Genomic DNA, 23685 nt, shown 5'->3' with positions numbered 1-23685 from the left:
TTTTAAAACTAAGTTCCAAACATTATTGCTCAGTTGATATGTGTCCTTCTGATGCGGTACGAGCACAGGCACTTGTTTCTATCCATAGGAAGGTCGATTATCCATATAAATAGTTTTATATGGATAGTCGACCTTCCTATGGATAGAAACAAGTGCATGTGGGTACGAGATAACTACAATTCTCATGCAATCCCGAAAAGGGGGGTCATCACAGACAAACATGACATTAAATCGTTATCACTGAACTAGTATATATATTGTATAGGGGCTAGCTGAAGGACGCCTCCGGGTGCGGGAATTTTTCGCTGCATTGAAGACCTGTTGGTGACCTTAATTCTGCTGTTGTATGTTTTTCTATGGTCGGGTTGTTGTCTCTTTGACAAATTCCCCATTTCCATTCTCAATTTTATTATACGAACAAGAACAAACAGCTCTACGTTGCTTTGATATTTATCAATTTTCAGGAAACATTGCGAAAAATGATCTTCAATATTTCGATAACATGTGAAATAAAATTGCTAACACGGTGGACCTTCGAGTGTCAACAAACGTAGTAGACTTGTTCACTGAAAAGACGAGGATAATGGTTTCATTTGACATTTGTTATGCAAACCCAGTTTTGATCATGATATTTAAAAAGACGTACTTTTTTTCAATCTATGTATTAATAAACTAGAAAATTCCAAATTGTAAATATCTCTTCATCTGACCGACTTGGCATCTACTACGTTTGGACGGGTCCATTTCATTAGTAAGGTGATCGATAAATATTACGGAGTTTTGACAGAAAAGGAAAACGAACTTATTGTTATGTGTTTTCAACAAGGGTTTCGTTCCGCTAAATTATTTGCGCAAATAAAGTTTGTCTATTTTTAGATTACAGGTAATAATTTGACACTACGCATTAACCTGTGTAGTGATTTTGATTTTACGATAAATGTATGAATGAACGATAATTTTATGAATGAACAAGAGCACCAGACCTCTTAAAGAAACACAAATTAAACATAAAAAACCGTATTTATTAGGAGATAATTCAGTTAAATTTTCAATACTAAATCAACAACTGAAATGAATCCATATTTTGTTGAAACATCGTACGAACGGCGGAAAACGGAATCGCATTTATAAAAATGTACTTTTTTTCACTCGGACTTCTATGTTATTTGATAGTCAAACGGTTGACCCTTTAAATACAAAAATACATCTACAAGAACATATTCTGAAACTTCTTAAATCAACTAACTTTTTTTTAAAGTTTCAAGCTATGTATTGCATTAGAAAACATACATAGGTGTTAAAGAATGACTGACCAGGAGCCTGTTTAACAAAATACTATGGCTTGATCTGGGCGGAGTCTCTGATCTGGGTCACAAAGATGGCCATACGCGACGGCATAAAAGCAATTGCTTTAAAAAATCATAAGTACTTGTTCACAATTTAGCAATTAGGAGGGATTACACTGAGATATAGGCTATAATTCCAGAATTTTTTATTTACTTAAAACTATAGAGTATGCAACTTTTTGGCATCAAATAAAATTGGGAATCTTTCAAGTCTATGTGATATCATTTGAAAGAATTGTAAATTACAACCTGATCGAGAAGAGAAAATGAATTGTATTTCAATTCATCAGTTAGAAATTTACAGAACTTGTCTATAAATTCTTTTCTGCATTTTCTGACCAAAGTCACCAAGACTGGACAATGGTCCACTTAAACCATTATCAGTATTATATTTGACATTTTTGTAGGTATATTAAATTAAGACATATTTTGACAGAGTCATCTGAAGGCATTATAACCCTACGATATCTCAAAACTCTGTAAACAAATCTACATTAAAATTATCAATCAAATTAAATCCAGAGTAGATATAAAAATGATTAAATACTCTACCTACCCAGTGATACAAATATACATGTTGATTTTGTCTGTATAAATCCTACAGTTAGTAAGCTCCTGTCATGCTATGGTTCCAAAGTGACCAACGTGTCCACAGCAATCGGCAAATATTTAGTTAATTAATCCCTCTGTTCTATTATCATTCCGAAACTACAACCTCATTTTCAAACTATGTGGTCAATATTGTTTTAATTATTGCCTCGAATTCCACACTGACCTTATGCTACAACAATCTTGATGAGTTACGACAGGCGATAATTGTGCTATTAACTCAAATTCCACAAATCGTAGTTTATTTTCCAGCACATCAATTCCAAGTTTCAATCATAATTTTCTTTAAAAAATCAATAAATGTTGCTGACTTTTTAATCTAAATAATCCTCCACAGTGAAGTTATTCAATAAGGTTTATGTATTGTCAAGATAACTTGCAGTGTTAATATCTTCTATTGATATAAATAATTGCACTCTTTCTATACACAACTATCCTCCCAGCAGTAAAGTGCAACCTTAATAAATCACTCAAATATGTCAGCTGAGTAATTGACCTTTTGTGACTTAGAAATTGACCATAACAAGGTAAACTCCAATTACATATATGTAAATTTCACAAAACTATATAAAATTTCAGCCTTTCACAAAACAATTGTAAATAACTTGTCAAAAGTGTCTTAAAATAGTTTCAGGGCCATAAATGACCAATAGCCTAGCAGGAATCTGGAACTGTGAATATAATGTTGTAGGTTGTAATAGAGATTTGTCCAATTATTACTGAGGTGTCAACATTATTTGCCAAGCAATCATTTAGTCCACTGCCAATCAATGTTATCAGGGTGTTTATCCCATCTGTGGCAAATCAACAAATAAAAACAGCAGAAAAAAATCAATTCCTTTGTATACTTGTAAAAATCTATCATAAAAATCTTTAGTTACACTATTATCTCTCCTACTGATAAGAGGTGTCAGACTGCCATCAGGGAATACACTGGTCAGTTTCAGCAATCAAAATTCTGACCAATGGTCAATGGTGTCCAATTTCAGATCTTCTCTCCATTAAACTCTCACAAGTCTTTAAATATTTGTTGGCTACTCCACGCTGAAGTGTACACAAATAGAAATTTCAATAGCGACCACTCAAATGGACAGTTCCAAAGTGTATATTTCACCTTCTATGGGTAATTTTCTTTGTCAAAAGACATCTGTCATTATAATCCAATGGCCGTAATCACACGTCAGCTGTTAGTTGTGAATTTTTTCAAACATTAGAATTTCTGATATTTCACACAATCAGCTGATTACTAAGACATCTCTATGACACTTTGTGTACCTTTCAATATCAGCAAACAAATATTCATGGAAAAACGTATAGGTAAATTTGTATATATATATATATATATATATATATCTTTACCCACAAGTTAATCCAGGTAGAACGCTACCACAAACAAAATTGTTTACACAGATGTATATTAACGTCTCAAATTGATACAGTTAATACAACCAACAACAAAAAATTTAATTTATTGAAATGTCACATCGGAAATTAAAATTAATAAAATTCTTCGTCAAATTACATTATTTTAAACCCCAAATCATGAGAACTCAATTTATTTAAGTGTCACCGAGCTAAGAACAGAATTTAAAGAATATGTTGATAAGAATTTTTTTATTTTAAAATAAACATATCAGATTTTTGTAGGTCTACCCCAGCTCAGCTAAGACAAACATAGACAAGATTTTAAAAGATAATTAAATTCTTAAGACTAATTTAATTGTTGAATAAATGAAATGAAAACTTGACAAACAATGGTCTTTTGAAAAACTGAGATGAAACCAGATTTGACATAATGAACTCTGTTGTCCTTTAAATTTGCGATAGACATCTCAATCATAAATAAACAAATAATAAGATCTTAAAACAACAAATACATTTAATTTCACTTTCAACAAGGAAATATTTATTATTAGTATTGTCTTTCAAATATCATGATATATATATATATTTAAAAAACTCTCCCTAGAAATAAATAATTTTAATTTGCAAAAAGATTTCAGCATTACAGTGGCTGATCCAGGGGAGGATTCCTTAGGGGTTTGTAGCCACTCTTTTTGTTGGACGATCAATGCATTTGAAAGGGGACATTTAGTTTGAACCCCACCTTTCTCCTGGGTAGGGAACCCCCTTTTTAAAATGATTGAATCTGCCCCTGATTATGAAACATTGTCTATTACATCTGATTGTAAGATTTATGGTTCATGGTCAGAAAATATTTGTTATTTTTTTTATCATAAAAAACCCAACATTGTCTGAATACCATATAAAATCCAGAAAAAAATAATTACAGATATTCAAACACCAATATTAATGCAGCTACAGAAATAAACATGTCATTTTCCTTTATTCTCCAGAGACCAACTAAAAATTGATCCATAAAAATCAAATCAACAGACAAACCCAATAAAAAGAACAAAAAAAGAACAGGCCAATAATCCAATTATCATTTTCCTCTCACTCTATTTGTTTCAATAAAACAAGAAAGGGACAATTTGATAATTGAGTTTTTTTTTGTCCCACCAATCAAATAGTAATCCAATTTCAAAAGGCAATATTGATCTTTGTCCATCAAAGATATTTATGTTCATTTCATTACTAAGATGATTGATACAACATGTAGATATCAGACTGACATTTGACCAATCAGCAATGAGAGAGCCTGTTCAGATCAATTCATTTGGTCAATTGTTATCTTGTTAAAAAATCGCTGATATTGCAAGTTCGTTACTAAAGATTACATTAACTTTTCCCATCAAGGACATCTGTGTTGTATTTTTAAAAACACAGTGCTTCAATTGAAAATGTCTAATAAAATACTCATTTCGTTTATTTGTACAGGTGCTTAACTACCCGGTATACATGTTTCTTATACCGGTAATTCTAATGGATTTGCTATTGCAGCAAAAAATTGAAACATAAAACTAACATGTTTTTTTTTCCCAGTTTAAAGATGACAGAAATGCCTGCTTGAACCTTACAATGAAATGGAATTGAATTCACCAGGAATTCATGGTTGCTGATGTCCCTTTCAAAATTAACCAGTGCTGTACAACATATGACTGCCATATCTTTCTGATCTTCAGAATAAAATTGGTTTTGCTGGAAAAATACAGAACACCCTATACTAATCTATTGGGATAACAAAGCTTTTTGCAAGTGGTCAACTGTATACAGTATGTCACAAATCAATTTAACCAGGAAGATATCTCTTACATTTTATAGAAATCAGCTGATATTTCAGCTGGTTTTTAGTTAAACCAATAGCATCAGAGACAGCTGACACATTATGGTGTCACATTAGATATGGTGGATCGGTAAAAAACATTGAACGTTTTTAAGCTCAATACGTTTTTTTTTTTAATTTATGCTAATGAAACTTCAATATTATATATCAATATCATATATCTGAATCATCTACATATAATTTTTTTTATATGCAGCATTGCTGATGGAAATTCAATAATTATATCATTTAAATCTTTTATGAAATTTGAGTCATTTTTTTTTAACCATTATAATATATTATACATATATATCTCATGATCTTTGAAATTTAAAATCAGTTGCAAGTTTTATGGTTTAGGTAAGATTTTTTTTTATCATGCTATACATTTTGTGATAGGAATTCTTAACTTGACCTTGACCTAAATAGGACTACTTAACTTGACCTTCAACTTTGACCTTTCAAACTAAATAAGTGGATCCTCTCAACATTATGTTAACTTATTTATTTTGCAGTCATATTTATTATCATTATGTAGTGTTATTATTGTAGTTGTTGACCAATTTCATTATAAATGGACACCTTCAAGTGAGGGAATCAAAGTACCATTCATTGTTATAAATTGCCTCTAATATTACTTCCTTCAGTCTAAAGTCAAATAAATTAAATAAAGAAGTCCAGTGAAATTAGGTCAAAATGTCAAAAGATCGATTGAAGGAAAATCATTTCCAGTTGAACATTTCCAGTAATTCTTTAGAATATCACATACATGTATAACATACAAAACTAGCACCTTAAGTCTTTTTAAAAGGGATTGTGTGATCATATATTGTCCTCTGTGAGGTGAGCACAAAGGTCTATTGCCCATGATTCGTAACAACATACACTTTACAGCCAGTACCTCAATTATAACCATTGCATATAAAAACCAGAGGTGGCGTAAGAGGGTTTTTCAGGGGGCCTGAGCCCCCCCCTCTTCATTGAGGGGAAAATTTGGATGATTATATAGGGAATCACAGAAGCATGAATGGAACAGGCCCCCTCTTTGGCAGTCAGAGGGCACCTCCTTATGAAAATTTCTGTATCCGCAACTGAAAACGTTCAAAAGAGACTCAAACTTAAAACCAATTTCCTAAAGACATCAGTACTTTTGGAAAAAAGAACCAAGCAAAGTTTTGTTTGTTCATGAAAAGTGGATGATAGACAATAATGTGATGCTAGCACTGATATACTGTGTTGCAATTTAAAAATATTTGTCATTTTCTATGCACCTGAGCCAAAAAATCATCTGTAGGGACTTGCAAATATTTGCTCCCACTCCAAAACTCACTACATCGAGGTATCATGTACTTGTTAAACTTAGCCAGGAGGAGAATATCAAAGAAAATAGAAATCAAAAGAAAGTTCTTAGACCTTTAATCTTAAAATTACAAGCCCAAAATATTAAACAAATTTCATAATCAAAAGACAAAATATTGAAAATTGTCATATAGAACACCCAAACAAATCTGAACATTTATAAATGAGTGTTCCACAAAGATTTTTCTAATAGATTGTAATTATATATATCTAAAATTTAACAACAGTTAAACCTCTTTTGAAGTTTTCATTTTCCAGCTGGATAAAATCTAATTAACATACAATAGGAACTCTTCAAAAGGAGGAAATTCAATGACCAAATTTAATTAAAAGATCAAGTAATGCCTAAAGCCAATACACATTTTTACCTGGACAGGTATACCTACATCAAACACCAGCCTCATTCCTACCAATGATACAGCAAATTTTGTAAATAAGTTCTTTACAAATAAAAGTACAAAGATTAATGGATAACTTTGTTTTGTACAAAAAAAAAAATGTAATATTTGTCACAATGCATTCATTGAATAGGTTGTTTTAGAATGTGTTACTTGTAGATTTTTCTATGTAGGTATTCATGTAATCTATATCTTGCAATATATTTATCAACCATTCCATTAGATGTCTCATTGTCAGATTAAATTCACAATAATATAAGCTATTGACACAATTTCATTTTTAATACCTGGTTCATATGTACTTCTTACTTCAATTTCTCTATCTTTTTTTAGTATGGCCCATATGGAAAAAAAACATTTCCATGATTGAATACTCATACCAATTGTTGGCTATAATAAAAGTAAGGAACATGATAAAATAATATTGATAAAAAGTTACCCAATTAAAATGTAATCCACCATGGCCAGGCTTTGGCTATTGAACTCGAAAATGAGTTTGGAAAGTGAACAGATGAGAATATCATAGAAGTCCCTCTTGAATAGGTAATCCTTAACTAGAACTGAATAGTCGTACTCCTTTCGTGAATTACAAGCAATGAACTAAAACCTGATTGCAAAATATATTTGTGCCGAGTATGGACCCGTTAGCTTGAATCCATACATAATATATATGGCATCCAAAGGATTTCAAAATATTGACTTGTGATCTAACATGGTCTAATGTAAAAGGTCATGTCAAAATCTTGGATCATGGGCAACAAATATTGACAAATTTGTAGAATGAACAAAGAATAAAACAAAGCTTCTTGTTTATGCTACAAAATTAATTATCAAAGACATTTATGCTAAACCCCTTGAAAGAATTGTGCTCAAATTATGCCAAATGTTTAGGTTTAAACTGATAGGATTGTTACTAAAATATTTGTATGTAATGTGAATGACATTATCAAACATGAAGAAAAAAAACACTGTGTTCAGTGCTGACTGCCAAATTATCATTTTATCTTTTTAAACTGTTTATTTGTCATTGCCAAATTTTCAAATCTTTTTTTAATACAGTGTTTATTTATATCTCAAAACATTAAAACATTCAAGACAACTTTATCATGTCACATTCTTATACACAGCATGTTATCGTGGAGTTAAAAAGAAGATTTGAACATCAATAAGACAGTAACCTATAAAACACAGTGTTCCTCTTGAACAATAGACAATTCAAAATATTGTTCTCAGTATTCTACCTAAAAATTTACATCCTTAAATCTTTGAAAACATAACTAAAGCCATACACTACTATCAAATGACTTCTAGTTATAATATTATTCTGTTCAAATTACCAAAAAGAAATAATGAATTATTGTTTTTTACCATACAAGTACTCATGCTCTGTCAATGAAATATTGTATGCATCTACCGGTACATTAAAAGGGAAAGAATCCAACTTGATCAGATCCTATTATATTCCTCATCCTAAACAGTTGAAAGAGAGACAACTCTTGGAGATCTTTTTAATGCAAATCATTTCAATTAAACTTTGCAGAAGACTGGGAGAATTTTCATCATAAATGAATTGAAGTACTCATTAATTCTTCCATGAAGTGAATACCATCTATCAAGGATTAATAATTCACAACATCAAATCTTTATCCTTCCAGAGCACTTAAGCTATACTCAAAGCTTAATTTTGACCATGATTATTCTACTCAGACTCAGAATTCAAAATACAAGATTTGGTGTTTCGATCACACATATAACTGTTCTACTAGTACTTAGTAAACTTTGACAAACAAAGCCACAGCATTGGTCTCCTTTTATATTGGCTGTGGAAACTATGTGAGCTTTATCTGTAAGAGTTTGATAAAAAAAAAAACATTTACTGTTATTTAATCAATGGGAAGCAACTCTGTTGTACTTGTAAAACACATTTTCTTTAAAACTTACATTCTAAGGGAAATAACTCTATCTGTCTTGATACAATTTGTCTAATTTGATCTATATTCCTTTATCAATAAAATTGTTTGATGTTTATGTCCACATTCCAAAGAAGTATAAAACATAAGTCAGAATTTATCTTTCAGTATCTCTGAACTTGAACAGTTTCAGGATGCCTCAATTTATCTTCTAAAAGAAACATCTTTTTCCCAATCTAAATTGAAAGATACCAAACCAGCTTTTAGTTCTTATCATTATTGGCCTCTCAATAACAAACAGACAGGTGTGAATCAATTTGTAGTAAAACGTTAACTGTCTAGTAAATACCACCCTCTGTGAGAGATTGGAATAAAAAGTTTTATTGTATTTAACTCAGAAATCAAAAAAGACATTAATTGTTTTTTATTAGCAGTTCTGTTTGGTCTAGTTTTTATTCATGAGAACATAAATTGTTTGTTTGTTTTTTTGTTTGTAATAGTTTTAGTTTTATACTAACTCATAATAGCTTGTATGCATTAATCGATGTTCAATAATTCTTAGGTTTATACCCATACTGTGTGTAGTACAACATTCTCCCAAGATTAAGCATATAAATAACAAATATTACTGTTCTTTATATATTGAAAATTACTGGTATTTAATAATCCTCATAAAACCATAATTTTACATGAAGATCAAGTCTTGCCTCCTTGAAAATTTCCACTAAAACTAAAAGCTCTTTAAATTTTAAGCATCTTTAATACTTTATACATCATGAAGAAACATTTAAATGTGATGTTAGCAATGAGAAATTCATGAAGTTCAAAGAGACATTTTGTATAAATAAATGATGACCCATATATATACAGGCCTAAAATGAATAACTGATAAAAAAAAATCTTTTAGGGGGTTGTCCAATTCTTTTTTTCCCCCATCCTTTATCATTTAAAACCACTGCAAAATCTACCATGAAGAAAAGGATGACTAAATCTTTAAAAAGGCACCTTAATAATCTGTTTAGATAACAAATGCAAATATTATTAAATCATACAGTGTCAGAGATTTATTGCATAATTTCAATATATATATACAAATTTTCACTATGTTAAATTTAGAATTCCATAGAATTTGGATGGGTTTTCCCAGCTTAAATGTTTATTTTTCACAGCTTATCAGACTACAACCCTTTTGAAAGCAGATATCTCTACTCCAAATTAAATACCCCAATACCGGGTAGCATTATTTCATTTTTGTTAAACCAAAACAATTCAGTCTAACAACCCAAATCTGACATGTATTTATCTCATAACCTTATCAAATGCTTACTCAACTGAAAATATGGGGTCAAAATCGGGTACCTTGAAAGTAATACACTGAATCATATCGTAAACTCTTTTTGTAAACTGCAAATAAAGAACTACGAAATCAGATAAATTGAAAATAAATCCATTTTTTAAACGAACAATATTGACAAAACTCTAAGCAACGACACAGCACCTTAGTTCTCTCCTCAAGTTTGCAGACAATAATATATATATATATTTCATTAATATATTCCCAGGTAAATGTCATTGTTATGAAATAAATATATACAAATCCACTTGACTGAAGGAAACCTGTTTATTATAATATTTCATTCAATTGAAGTTGTCCAAATCTTTTGATCAAAGAAAATACTATGAGAAAGATTTAATCTATGACCTTTAATGAGCTGATCCTGAAAATGAAAAGTAAATGTTACTTCATTTCGTGTAATAGTTTATATGTTAGTGATTATTTGAATATCAAATGGTGTTGTATATATGTAGTAAAATTCATATTGATGTCAACTATTTTAATATCATGTTAAGCTATTTTAGGTACATTTTATTTATCCTTTTTATTATGTATCATAATCAAGGAATTAAAAACTTTTGCAAGGAATGTATGCAAACGTTGTCAAAATCAGGAAATGAAATATCCATGAAAAATACAAGTTCTCCACAAACTAAGAAAATTGGTACCAACAAAAATAAAGAAATCCACAGTATGTACGATTCCACATCTTATTTAAAGCTACCTAGATTCAGTCTTCAGAAAAGTTAACTCACATTATGATGAAACAATTGATTTCAACTTTTTATTAACTTTTAATACAGATTCAGTAAATTTTTTATTTCTCTTCCCTTAGTGGAAGCTGTGTTCTCAATTATGATTTTTTTTTTATCTTTTATATCATCAAGACACTGGTCTATGGAATAGAGCAGATAATCCAATAAAGTTTTTAGTTCTACGAACTTCTGTTTATCCCTCCCTGAGGCCAGCAGAGGTTGCAATAAATTATTAGGTAACATGAGTGCAGCTACTGAATGAAGATATATAACATGAATTTCAAAATTAAGAGAAACTAATCAGAACAAACATGATCTTGTCTATTGACCAAAGTCCGAAAATGGCTTTCCTAAACGGAGAAGAAAGTAAATTGAGACCAGTTTTTCATAGAACTAATAGGTATGGGAGAGTTGTGTAAAGAAAAGCAACAGGAACCTTGAGTATTGTATTTTGGAACTTCACAAAGTATTGGTCATTGTTTTTTCTCTTTCTCTCTAACTTATTTTCAATGTTAAATCCACATTTTGAATTTCTGTATCTCAAAAATTGTCTATCTAGTATAATAAGGGCTGTTTTTTGCAATCTTGCACAGCCAAAAAACACTTTTTCACTTAAGAATCCACCCCAATATGAAAGAAACATCAAGCCCATGGCAATGAGTATGTACATTTTCATGTATATATTAGGGGACTAGTCCAAAATTAAGAGCCAGTGCTACACAGCTCCTCACTCACTCACTCACTCACAGCTCATCATTTTCCCTTTATAGAGAGGAGGCAAGAGAGTGATGATTGAGATATTTGTATCTGAAACTCATAACACAAATATTGTTGATGGATCGTGACTTCTTTCTCAACAAGTCAGATAAACTGTGTAAATATTATGCAATTTTTGCAATGATTATAAACTTTTAAGTGTAATACCAGAAGAATTACTGCATTCCAAAGCTTGGCTCCTGAAAAATTCAAACATGAACTGATGACAAGAAGGCCCTGATCAGATTGATAAGATTTTACTATAGACTTGGAGTTAATCTCAAGTTTTATACTATCTTGAAGTCTATAGAAGTTGAAATGACAAAATCCCTGTATAAATGTCTGAAAAAAACGGTGTCAACATATTCACAGTTATCATTATGCAGAGCAACAGGAAAAATAAGAATTTTATAGATTCCAAGTATCAGTTTGATATGGTTTGATAACAATATCTTTTTTATGGTTTCCTGGGGGAAGAAAAAAGATATGGAAATACATAATAAACTGTACTTTTGTGGTCTCTTTATCTTTCAAAAGGTTATACAGGAAGTCAAGATTATTTGCATTTGAATATGAGGCTTCCTGAGCTTCATTTTACGAAAAATAAAACAAAATGTAGTCCTTCAATTATGTTTGCATTTCATCATTTCATGCTTTCCATTCCCCAGGTCCAGCACAATGCTTGATTAAGATTTGTTTGAAGAAAAAGGATTCAATATAGCACCTGTGATGCAGGCCTGCATTTCTCAAAAGAATGCAAGATTCACAAACAGATTTTTTTTGTATTCTTCTCTTGTACGTGTATATCTATAGTAGATTTATTTGAACAGGGCAAACATCCACAAGACTAAAAATCGAAGGCCTCCAACAATCCCAAATATACTCAGGATATAGGGACCCTCTTCTGGAGCCTAAATTTTATAGTCCTAAAATCACAAACAATGAGTCAGAATAAAACACTAACTTGCACCTATAAAACCATCAAGGCACCTTGACTACCTTGATATTTCAGAGATTTATTTTGTTTCCTTCTATCAAACCAAAAACATTCGCTGACACTTCAATAGTAAGAAGCACTAACTGTCAATGAGGAAGGTTCTTTTTCATTAACTTTTCATATAAATAGTTTTTCAGTCATTAAATGTACAATGATTTTCAACTGATAACATTCACTTCAATTTTTAGTCGCAATTTCAAATTATTTGACGTAATCCATGTATTTTTAACCATAAAAGGTAGTCAAGAAGACGCAGATTTGTCGCATTCCATGTATATATGGTTTACACAAAATCACAGATATTCACATGTTTACAGGTGGTTTATAAAAATAAACAGACTAGACTTTTAATGTTAAAAAGTCATGTTACTAAGTGCTTATTTACATATTAAATAAATTTATTCATAGACATTTGAAAAAAACCAAACTGTAATGAAGTTAATGATACACCAGCCAAGACAATTATATTACTCTGAATAAAATATTGCGCTTTTAGATCAATCCAACAAATTTATATCTTTATCATGGCTCAAAATTGGAACATTAAATTAGAACAACAGTTATCTGAAAGCCAGCAGGCACTGCCCAGATACTCAAAACAAAATAGCTTAATGTAATTAACTTTGCATGCATCGATTCTATAAAACCATGAGAAGATAAGACCATCTTTTTCTTATTTCTCTTTTGTTGTATCAAATGCATTTGAAAAGCAAAAAGCAAAAAAAGGAATATATTTTTTATTCAATATGGAATTTGAGAATCAGAACTTATTAAATTGTAAACCGAATCAATCAAATGTCTATGGGACACAGATGATGCCCTGGCTTACATATAACCTTATAAAAGGACATAACTCAAGAATGGTAATAGCGGACCCACAAAATTTCAAAACTGGAACTGTGTTTTGTATCAGTAATATTTTCATTGTGTATACGATTCATAACATTTTGGTGAGGCAAACTAAACTTAGGGAACCGAAACAAATTTCAGGACACACAGTATGGATGGACAATGGTAAAACTGTGGGGGCATAAAAAGTACTTCTCAATAAATCTTTGCCTAATTCTAGCATCTTTCAAAATGCCTCTTATAACAAAATGATTAGTGTAGATAAGTGTTATACTGTTGACCTTCATCTCTTACAATGGTTCAACTTTAAAATGAAAGATTCTTAGTGTCACTGCATGTTAATATCCCAATCCAAGAATCTCAGCATTGCCAGAAAAAACAGCATTTGACACCTTACCTTTGATTTTTATGTGTGTTTGAATGAAAGTTTTTGCCTAAATTTGATTCTCAGCCAGGTAAAGCAAAAATTTAATAATGATATTTCTTACTTCTCTGCTTTCAGCATTAAGAAGAGAATGGTTTGGCTTGAATTCAGAAAATTGCATCTAAGTGGTGCAGAATGTTTTCACAAAGACTGTAACCTTAGAATGTGAGCTAGTACATTAAAAAACTTATTGAGTTGGTCTGGTACAAAGCCAAGTTATCAATGCTCTTTGCAGTTCATGCCATGCAATCAGTTTTTGTTTTATGTTATTTTAATTTGTCTGTTCTTAATTGATTAACCTGCGTTTTGGAAAATCGGTAAATTATTGTCTCCATAATACATCATTCAAAATGACTGTACATGTAATATTTATCTCTGAAATATCTAATTTCTAGGTTTTGGTTTTAGGAAATTGATTTAATTGTCTAACATCTTAGCTTGAAGCTCTCTGAGATACTGATACCTTGACTATCCTCAATATAAACCCAACATTAGTCCGCTGACCTATGTATTGATTGATTGGTATTAAATGCCATTTCAGCACTAACGTTCCTTTTGTGGTAATAATTTTGAATTGGTGGATTAAGCCGCAGTGTCTAGAGAGAACCACTGACCTTCGGTAGGATAACTTACAGTCCTTAGTAGTTTAAAAATAATATTGGAGTAGAGGGTACCTCATTGACACTTGCAGGAATCAAACTCACAACCTCGGTGTTGACAGGCTAGTGATATTGTAGTTAAACTACTAAGACAACTTGTTTACTAACGGCAGATCCAGAAATTTACATAAAAGGGGGCCCACTGGGGCCCGCTCCAGTCATGTTTCGGCGATTCCCTATATAATCAACCAAATCTTTTCCACAAAAGGGGGACTTGTGCCCCTGAAAAATCCTTTAAATCTGCCCCTGGTTACCTTGGTCCCAGACCAATATAAAAACTAGAGCTAACATCACTAGCCTTCTACTTACATTTTGACCATTGACATATATATATGAAATAGTGCACATGGAGAAAAATATATCTTAAATAAGTATGAACAGGCTTTCCATTGTAAAGTATAATAATAAGTTATAATTCATAACTCAAAATCCTTTGAAGTGTCATAAACACTAAATATAAAAGGTTATTCATATTTGAATGAGATGACATTTTCACAAACAATGATTCAGATAATTTACAATGCATCTGATATAAGTACTTCAGTATCAGGTGTCAGGAGAGTATTTGTAAATAAAAACAATCATATACATACATGGGATATATGTCCTGAGTACCTGATTTAGGCCCAGTGTTTTATTTGTTTTGCTCATTGATAAACTTTCTGTGTAGTGTTTAGATAATGAGTGTTGTTTCTCTTTTGGTCAAATTTTGTTTTGACTGTGGTTTTCAACTTTTGTATGTGTTTGACTTATGGTTTTGATTGCCCGTCCCCAAACTCTGGTATCTTTTTAATTTTAAATTTATATAACAGTTTATAATGCAAGCATTTTCATCAAAACTTGTACAAATCTGTTAAAAAAAAACTTTCTGTTTTGATCAACATATTACTCAGTTTGGTGGAAACTGTTTTACATGATCTTTCAAATCTATTTTCCATTTATTGACAAAATCTGGACAAATTACATGTTTTCTACTAACCAAAACCTGATTTAAATTACACATAATTCATCATTAAATAACTCATGCATTGCACAATGCACATGCACCATGGAGCACTTGCAATTTAAAATGTTGTGACAATTATTCCGATCAATTTTGGTCAATTTTAATACACATTTTACCAAATTACAGGGTCAATGGGATTCATTGTCTAATTGAACAACACAAAATACTATTTCTAGAATGCTAGAAATGAACTTATCTCAAAGTCGGTCAGCAGACATATTTATATTGTTTGTCTTTTAAAATTAAAGATCATGTTAACGTTGATCCTGCAGCTTTGTAATCACAAATAAAAAAAAAAAAAAAAAGAAGTCATCCTATGGATGATTCAGGGAAAAGTTTTTTTCTGAAAAAGATTTGTATAAAAATTTACTTAAAATATATATTATATGCCAGGTTTAGGAAAAAGTTTCTGTGCAACGCCCATTATAACTATAAGCTTTTTTTCTTTCCTGAAGAAACAATGTATTGTATCAATCAATTTTTGTTTTTAAACTAACAAGTGACAGACCAAAGCTGAAGGTCACTCCAGGTCAAAGAACATTTATCTAATCTTAGCCAAAGGATAAATGATGGTATTTCACTTTTTTTGTTAAAAGCTGAAAGAGGATCAGTTTGAGTTTGCTCTTTTTATTTAACCTAATACTTTTACATGATTGATTGTTGAATTTTACACCTCAAATCAATACACATATATGCAAGTACATATACAATTTGGTACATTTTAACAAACACAGCTGTGGCAAACAGTACCTATTGTTGAAGTATCTTCTATTGAATCTATGTTATACAAATACTTGCACATGAAATACATGTACATGATGTTAGGAACGGATCATGTCCACATTATTTATAGACATTGAATTTCTCAAAACCTGCCTGGCCCAGTAAAAATAGTTTTACTGCAGTCAAAGATTTAGCAAAACTAACTTGTAAGGTTTCAATGTCTCACAGATATCCAAATATCTTCTTCTGGATGAAAATTGACCCCTTTCAAATCAGAGATCGCTTACAATTTCCAACCATAACAATAAAGCTGTCTTTATACAGAAGATGTCAACTTAACCCGCCCCCCTTTTTGGTCCAGCCAGCTCTATTATCAGGACCTAACTAACTGAATAACTTTTTTATTTTTTTTCTCATTTACATTTTAAGTAGACCTGTACATGATTTCCACTAAATAAGCATATTGAACATATTTTTTTTCAACTATTATGCATAAATGATTTTTGCTTGACCTTGAAGTAATGTAAATACAAATGTAACTATAGTGTCTATTTTCTTAAGAATTTGACTTATTATTAAGCTCTGCATAAATTTTACTTGCAAGAAAGTGTCTATTCTGACCCATGTATGTAATCTAAAATGGTATTGTCAACGTTTAATCTAGCACACCAATACATGTATCAAACCTGAACATCAACAATTGAATTGTTTAAGAATATCACTACCATGATCATGATGATCAAACCAAAACAAACTTGAAATTTTAAGTTTAAACTATTCTTTTCCAATTCAAAAAATACAAGTTTGAAGTATAACAGGAAAGCTACTAAAGTCATTAAGTACAGGTTAATACTATTTCTACACTTTGATTTTATTCAACATAGATCTTTGATGTGGTATTATTCAGTCTACAACAGAATTCTTTTTGTTTCATGTAGTGATGTGTTAAAAGCTTAAAACATTTTTGTTTAGTACACATCAATCATTTTAATCAATCTAATTTTCGGCTCTAGGAAACAATTGCTGTTTTCTGAGTTAATATAACATATTTCATCTTTCTGATAAAAATTCAATCAATATCTGTCTCTGCATGAAACAATTCTGACTTTGGAAAATAAATATAACATACATATTTTCAGTAGGCTTGACTAAGCTATTGGCCATGGCCATACTGAAAATGGCAACTTGAATTGACACATTAAGAAATTTCAAGTAAAAGTTTGATATAGATGTTTTGCAAAATTGAACATGCAGCTGATCTTTTTTCTGTTCCCTTTAGAGTTTAGAGGTCAAGTATGTATAAAGGAACACATCCAAATTACATCTGTACCTGAAATCTCATAGCCCTATCCCTTTTATTCACAATGAAATTTTCAGAGCCTATTTTTTCAAGGTCCACAGCCAGTAAATAACTACTGAAAAATCAGAAATTATTGCGAGCATTTCTTTAATTGTGATTTTGACATTAGACCAATCAACATGACCAATGTAGAAATTAATTATTCAATCTCAAGATGTACTTCTCCAGTTATACATGTTGTATGATGAATACTTCAGAAAATGATTTCTGAATTTACAGTTTACTCTTGATTTTGATTTGACTTTGATTCTTTTAGTTAAAGAAATGATCTGCATATTTTTTATAAAATCTTAATCTATAAAACCTCTATAGAGTACAGATGGGCTTTTGTGCAAAGTGCATTTATTGAAACACTGTTGCTCATGTGCACAAGACATTCAGAGTTTCAGACCACACAAACTTTTAAAAAATATATCAAATTATGCAATTGCAACTGAATAACTGCAGGTGCGTGACAATGTTGAACATATGTGAAATAATTCTGCCTTTTTTAACAGTTTGGGATCCGATAATGTCAATCACTCTGACAACCAGGTGCTCCGCAGGGCGCAGCTTTATACGACCGCAGAGGTCGAACCCTGAACAGTTGGGGCAAGTATGGACAAAACATTCAAGCATGATACAGCTCTGAATTTGGATTGTGATCAAATTTTTGACATTACATGGTTTTTTTTTACACAAAACAAATGCCAAGATTTTACAAATCAATTAAAGATTTCTTCTTCAAACTTTTTAAATCTAAAATTAAATAGTTGACACAGCATAGGTTTCTGACACAGAATGAATGTGGTCTAATGAACTTAAAAGGTTTTTTTTGCCTTTGAGCAAATCACTATGCTGTTGAATATTAATCCTCTCAAAAAAATGTTTGAAGAAATTTTCTTTTTATTTATGAAATCTGAAATGAGAAAAATTTAACCCCCCCCTTTTTTTTCACATCCCCGTTTCCCTTTTTCAAAACTGATATCAATTCAAATTTCTAATGGAGTTTGCAACAATAACTACTCATTTAAATACATCATAAAATATTAAGATGTAAAAAAACTGCTTGTTATCACTGAATGGTAAAGATTATTTAAATTTATCAGTTGGTAGTAAAAAGTGTATATACATTGTATATTGTATATAACAAAGATTTAAGTTGATTCTGGACAAAGAAAGATAACTCCAATTAAAAAAAATTCTTGCTATTGCACAAATAGGATATTTCTTGCTTACTATTCTGGACAAAGAAAGATAACTCTAATTAAAAAAAAATTTGCTATTTCACAATATTGTGCAATTAGATATTTCTTGCCATTGCACAATACTGTGCAATTGAAAAGACTTGCTATTGCACAATACTTAATATAATAATTTTAGATCCTGATTTGGACCAACTTGAAAACTGGGCCCATAATCAAAAATCTAAGTACATGTTTAGATTCAGCATATCAAAGAGGCCCAAGAATTCAATTTTTGTTAAAATCAAACTTAGTTTAATTTTGGACCCTTTGGACTTTAATGTAGAATTTGAAATTTGAAAACAGGACCAAAAATGAAGAATCTACATACACAGTTAGATTTGGCATATCAAAGAACCCCAAGGATTCAATTTTTGATGAAATCAAACAAAGTTTAATTTTGGACCCTTTGGACCTTAATGTAGACCAATTTGAAAACTGGACCAAAAAAACTTCAATAATCAAGAATCTAAGTACATTTTTAGATTCAACATATCAAAGAACCCAACCGATTCATTTTTTGTCAAAATCAAACTAAGTTTAATTTTGGACCCTTTGGACCTTGGACCTTAATGTAGACCAATTTGAAAACGGGACCAAAAGTTGAGAATCTACATATACAGTTAGATTCGGCATATCAAAGAACCCCAATTATTCAATTTTGATGAAATCAAACAAAGTTTAATTTTGGACCCTTTGGGCCCCTTTTTCCTAAACTGTTGGGACCAAAACTCCCAAAATCAATACCAACCTTCCTTTTATGGTCATAAGCCCTGTGTTTAAATTTCATAGATTTGTATTTACTTATACTAACATTATAGTGCGAAAACCAAGAAAAATGCTTATTTGGGTCCCTTTTTGGCCCCTAATTCCTAATCTCTTGGGTCCTAAACTCCCAAAATAAATACCAACCTTCCTTTTGTGGTCATAAACATTGTGTTTAAATTTCATAGATTTCCATTTACTTAACCTAAGGTTATTGTGCAAAAACCAAGAAAAATGCTTATTTGGGCCCTTTATTGGCCCCTTATTCCTAAACTATTGAAACCAAAACTCCCAAAATCAATCCCAATCTTTCTTTTGTGGTCATAAACCTTGCGTCAAAATTTCATAGATTTCTATTAACTTAAACTAAAGTTATGGTGCGAAAACCAAGAAAATGCTTATTTGGGCCCTTTTTGGCCCCTTATTCCTAAAATGTTGGGACCAAAACTCCCAAAATCAATACCAACCTTCCTTTTATGGTCATAAACCTTGTGTTAAAATTTCATAGATTTCTATTCACTTTTACTAAAGTTAGAGTGCGAAAACTAAAAGTATTCGGACGCCGGACGACGACGACGACGACGACGACGACGACGACGACGACGCAGACGCCAACGTGATAGCAATATACGACGAAAATTTTTTCAAAATTTGCGGTCTTATAAAAAGTGCACTGTGAACTCCCAAATGATTGATTCATTGTAGTGCAACTTTGAAGCCAAAGTCTTGCAGAAATATTTTTTAATCTCCCTGTAGTAATTATCCGTTATATGTGAAACACTAACTACATATAGTTATCAATTTGATTGATTTAATTGTTTGACTTTAATTCAATAGTTTTTTTCAACCCACACATTGTACTTTGCCAGAGTTTTTAATCAATGCTGGAACTTTTGAGTATATAAAAACAATTTGTATACATTAGCCGAATATTAATATAGGTTTTGGTTTAAAAATTAAGTCTGCAAGAGTCCTATGCCATTGAACCTGGTCCCATTTTTTCTTTTTGAGAAATAACAGGATATGTTCATTAATGAAATAAATATTGATGGTTCAATCAGTGTTCTCTCATTTTATCATTATGTTGATCATGATGTGATGCTATCTAATAGATTGTATCATGGAAGTGATGCTTATAATTTCTAGAAATGAGATGGTATTTTACAATTCTCTATTTACAGGGATGCTATGTGAAATCTGTAGGGAGAACACTGGTTCAACATGTAAACATGACACATTGTAAATGTAAACAAACTTCAGCTGAATTCTAGGAAATTATGCATTCAGTTTTATTATTTTCAAGATACATATAACACTTTTAAATTGCTTAAATTTTGATTACTTTTGTCAATTAATAAAAAACAGAACTTTTGTTCTGAAATGTAAAACCGTTTACGAATCTGGCTTTTTGGATTATAATTGTTTAACAGCAGTTGAGATGCAACTGAGTATACCACAATAGTATCCCATCTCTTTCTTCAAACTATATATATATTTAAAAATATCAGTATCTTTTTCTTCAGTTTGGGTCAACTTAGGAACTTTCTCAGTATAAACAGCTTAAGTGTCCTTTAAATCATTGTACTCAATGTTTATCATGTAATGTAATTGTATGTTTGATCCAACTGTGTAATTGACATGTGTATTACCAGTGGTAATCAATTATTACTGATCATTACATTATGATTATATTATACACAACCTGTTACCAAATCAATATCAATTATTATACACACCTGTCATTCTCTGTGAGGGACGTCACCTTCTCTTTAAGTTCCTTGTTTTCTTGTTTTAGGTGAAACATTGCTGCTTTTAGTCTTTCAATTTCATCTCTTTGAGACTCAATAATCCTCTCTTTATTTTGCACTAATTTCCACAATTCCTCCATCTTATCCTTGTTAATTACTTTAGAATGAATTATAGTAAATTCCCCAATAGTATATACCATTTCTTATCATGATCAATACACAAACAGAGCTCACCCCATTCTAAATGCTACCAAAAATCGTCAGCCATGTTCCATGGAAAAAACAACACAAAAAATCAATGCCAGGAGAATGTCAGGAGCGAGAACTTATTTACAACTCATTATCAGTCTACTGTTCACAGTCTAGTTGTAAATTGATGTAAGAAAAGCTAATTTGTGTATTACCCGCAAGCACAGATTCACCTCATATTACAGTCCCCATGGCCCGGAAGTTGTGATGACGTCATTTGACAGGTACGAGCTCGGTAACGCCACTCAAAATTTAGGGACAGGTGATAAAAAATTCCAGAGTGAATCATTTTCAAAAATTAAAAATGTTTATTTTTACTTTGGGTGTTCGTGTTATTTAAAGGAACATGCTGAGAAAATGACTGTTTTCACAAGTGATAGTAAATCATTGCATTTAAAAAAAACAAATCGTGATTTAAATCTAATCAGTCGAGTCACAGACACTTGTCTCTATTAAAGGTATTTTTTCAAATACAAGTGGATGTGAGAACAGTGGCTTACACTTATATATTCCCCCGTCATGCCGTAACATTGTCTATGAAGTTGTCAATTCTCGTTTTTTAGAATTATACTTAGATTCAATATTTTTTTTTAAAGATATCAAATATTTTTTCTCCACTTTTTTTTTTACAGATATAGACTAGACACCTTCTTTTAATTAATAATAGTCCCATTTTAAATAATTACTGTAGAAATATTCTCAGTATTTGGACTATAGTAGAGTCATATTCAAATGACAAAATTTGACTTAAAATATACTATAGAATTATTTTTTCGACGAATTCAGTCTTGGTTCCTGTCTTCTTCAAGCTTTCATGCCAATTCATAGCAACAGAGCCTATTAATTATCTAATTCCTTTAAGATGAACTGACTGAAAACAAGAGTGCACACTTACTTTGTCAAAACCTAGCGAATTTTATGAATACTTCTAAAATAAAGTTATTTCTGAAAAAAAAGAAACGGTTACAACAGTTACAGTTAACATTTAGGACCAGTATGTAGTGACACTGTATATCTATATAAAAAAAAAGATGTGGTATGATTGCCAATGAGACAACTCTCCACAAGAGACCAAAATGACATTAACAACTATAGGTCACTGACGGCCTTCAACAATGAGCAAATTCCATACCTTATAGTCAGCTATAAAAGACCCCGAAATAACTATGTAAAACAATTTAAGCGAGAAAACTAATGGCTTAATTTATGTAAAAAAATGAACGAAAAACAAATATGGCACACATAAACAAACGACAACCACTGAATTACAGGCTCCTGACTTGGAACAGGCCCATGCATATAGAATGCATTTGAATTGGAGTATATAGTTGGACCCCCCTTTTTATTATGGGTTGGGAACTCCCCTTTTTAAAATGTCTGGATCCGCCCCTTCAATGTGGCGGGATTAAACACGTTAGCGGGGTCACAACCCTCCTGGGACAGTGGTGTAACAGTACACCATCATGTAGTCTGGTCCAAGATTTTCGCCCTTTTTATTCTAGAACATAGCTTTAGCAAACTGGGGAGCCGATAGCTATTAACTATTGTCATAAAGTTACTTAATATTATCGTCCCCTTGAAATTTTCTCCCGAGATTTTTTTTTATTTCAGTTTGTTTTTCTTTTGACAGCAATCTTTTTTATGCTATTGTCATTCTGTGATGTCCAGAATCCTTTTATAAATGTGCATTTCTTATGTATCTACTCAGAAATAACTGTGTCGTGTGTGCCAAATCTCTAAACTGTTATCTTAGTTTGAAGAATTTTGGATTTTTGTCTGTTGTCCAACTAGAAAAAAATCTCCGTCAAAAAGGGAAAAAGACAAGTGTGTCGTAACAGTGAAAATAGCAGTATACAAATATGTAAAAAAAAAAAACAACACAAAAACCATTAGTTCTTGCTTAGTTCTTTTCGTCGTTTGATGTAAGGGAGATAACGCATACTCATTGAGTGTAAATCGTTAAAACTTTTCAGGGCGGACACCAATA

At 31.2% G+C, this 23685-nt stretch overlaps 1 protein-coding gene across 8 annotated transcripts in view; it reads right to left on the bottom strand.

The window, feature by feature from the left end:
- LOC139512984 (IQ motif and SEC7 domain-containing protein 1-like) overlaps positions 1-22569 on the bottom strand; it is a 95172-nt gene extending 72603 nt beyond the window's left edge. For 2 of the 8 annotated variants that reach the window (XM_071301065.1, XM_071301234.1), the window contains exon 1: positions 1903-3251. In XM_071301065.1, coding sequence (XP_071157166.1) covers positions 1903-1922 — 20 coding nt within the window. In that variant the 5' untranslated portion in view covers positions 1923-3251. Of the gene's footprint in view, positions 1-1902; positions 3341-7377; positions 7536-21437 lie in introns of those variants that run through there. The other 6 variants (XM_071301038.1, XM_071301127.1, XM_071301137.1 and 3 more) reach the window with 6 other exon arrangements.
- Positions 22570-23685: the final 1116 nt, after the last annotated feature.

The sequence above is a fragment of the Mytilus edulis genome, chromosome 1, assembly GCF_963676685.1.
Source record: "Mytilus edulis chromosome 1, xbMytEdul2.2, whole genome shotgun sequence".
NCBI lineage: Eukaryota > Metazoa > Mollusca > Bivalvia > Mytilida > Mytilidae > Mytilus > Mytilus edulis.
The sequence above is the reverse complement of the archived record's forward strand: the minus strand, read 5'-3'. Positions and strand labels throughout refer to the sequence as shown.